Source organism: Camelina sativa, unplaced genomic scaffold (assembly GCF_000633955.1).
Source record: "Camelina sativa cultivar DH55 unplaced genomic scaffold, Cs unpScaffold06890, whole genome shotgun sequence".
Taxonomy (NCBI): Eukaryota; Viridiplantae; Streptophyta; class Magnoliopsida; order Brassicales; family Brassicaceae; genus Camelina; species Camelina sativa.
The window spans coordinates 1-484 of NW_010927965.1; the positions used below are offsets into that span (position 1 = coordinate 1).

General features: G+C 40.3%; 1 protein-coding gene across 1 annotated transcript; it reads right to left on the reverse strand.

Moving 5' to 3' along the window:
- Nucleotides 1-45: 45 nt before the first annotated feature.
- On the reverse strand, nt 46-475 carry LOC109131869 (probable magnesium transporter NIPA2; the record flags this gene model as incomplete). Its single annotated transcript, XM_019243045.1, is given in 1 exon segment — nt 46-475. A coding segment is annotated over 1 exon segment (213 nt), but the record flags the coding sequence as incomplete, so codon positions are not given.
- Nucleotides 476-484: the final 9 nt, after the last annotated feature.

The window sequence follows — 484 nt, forward strand, 5'->3', positions numbered from 1 at the left end:
TTAAAACTTCCTTTATATCTCTCATATGAGAAACAAGACATAAAATAAAATGAAATAACATGAAGCAATCAATCAAATAGCACCCTAACAAATCATTCACTAAACATTCCCTTCTCCAAAAAAACATCATACCCTTAGAACCCAATTGCTCTGTTTTCTTACTTTTCCACCCACACAAAAAAAAGTTATCTTTGAGGCTTTTGTTGCTCTTGCTGCCTCGTTCTAGGCCGTTAGATGATCTACCATCTGATGACCTATGGGATTATAATATTGAAGGCCTAGTGGAAGTGGAACTGCGACTGGAACCTGAATTTATGAAGACAGGAGTGTCTCTTGGCGAGTGCGTTGTGGAACCGCGTAAGCTGGTACTATTTCCCATGTCTTTTGTCTTGTGGAGGAGAAAGGTTCCTGATAAAATGGTCACAAAGCCACATAGCTCGGTAGCAATTTGCAATCCGCTTTGAGAAGCCCAGTCCTGGACCAT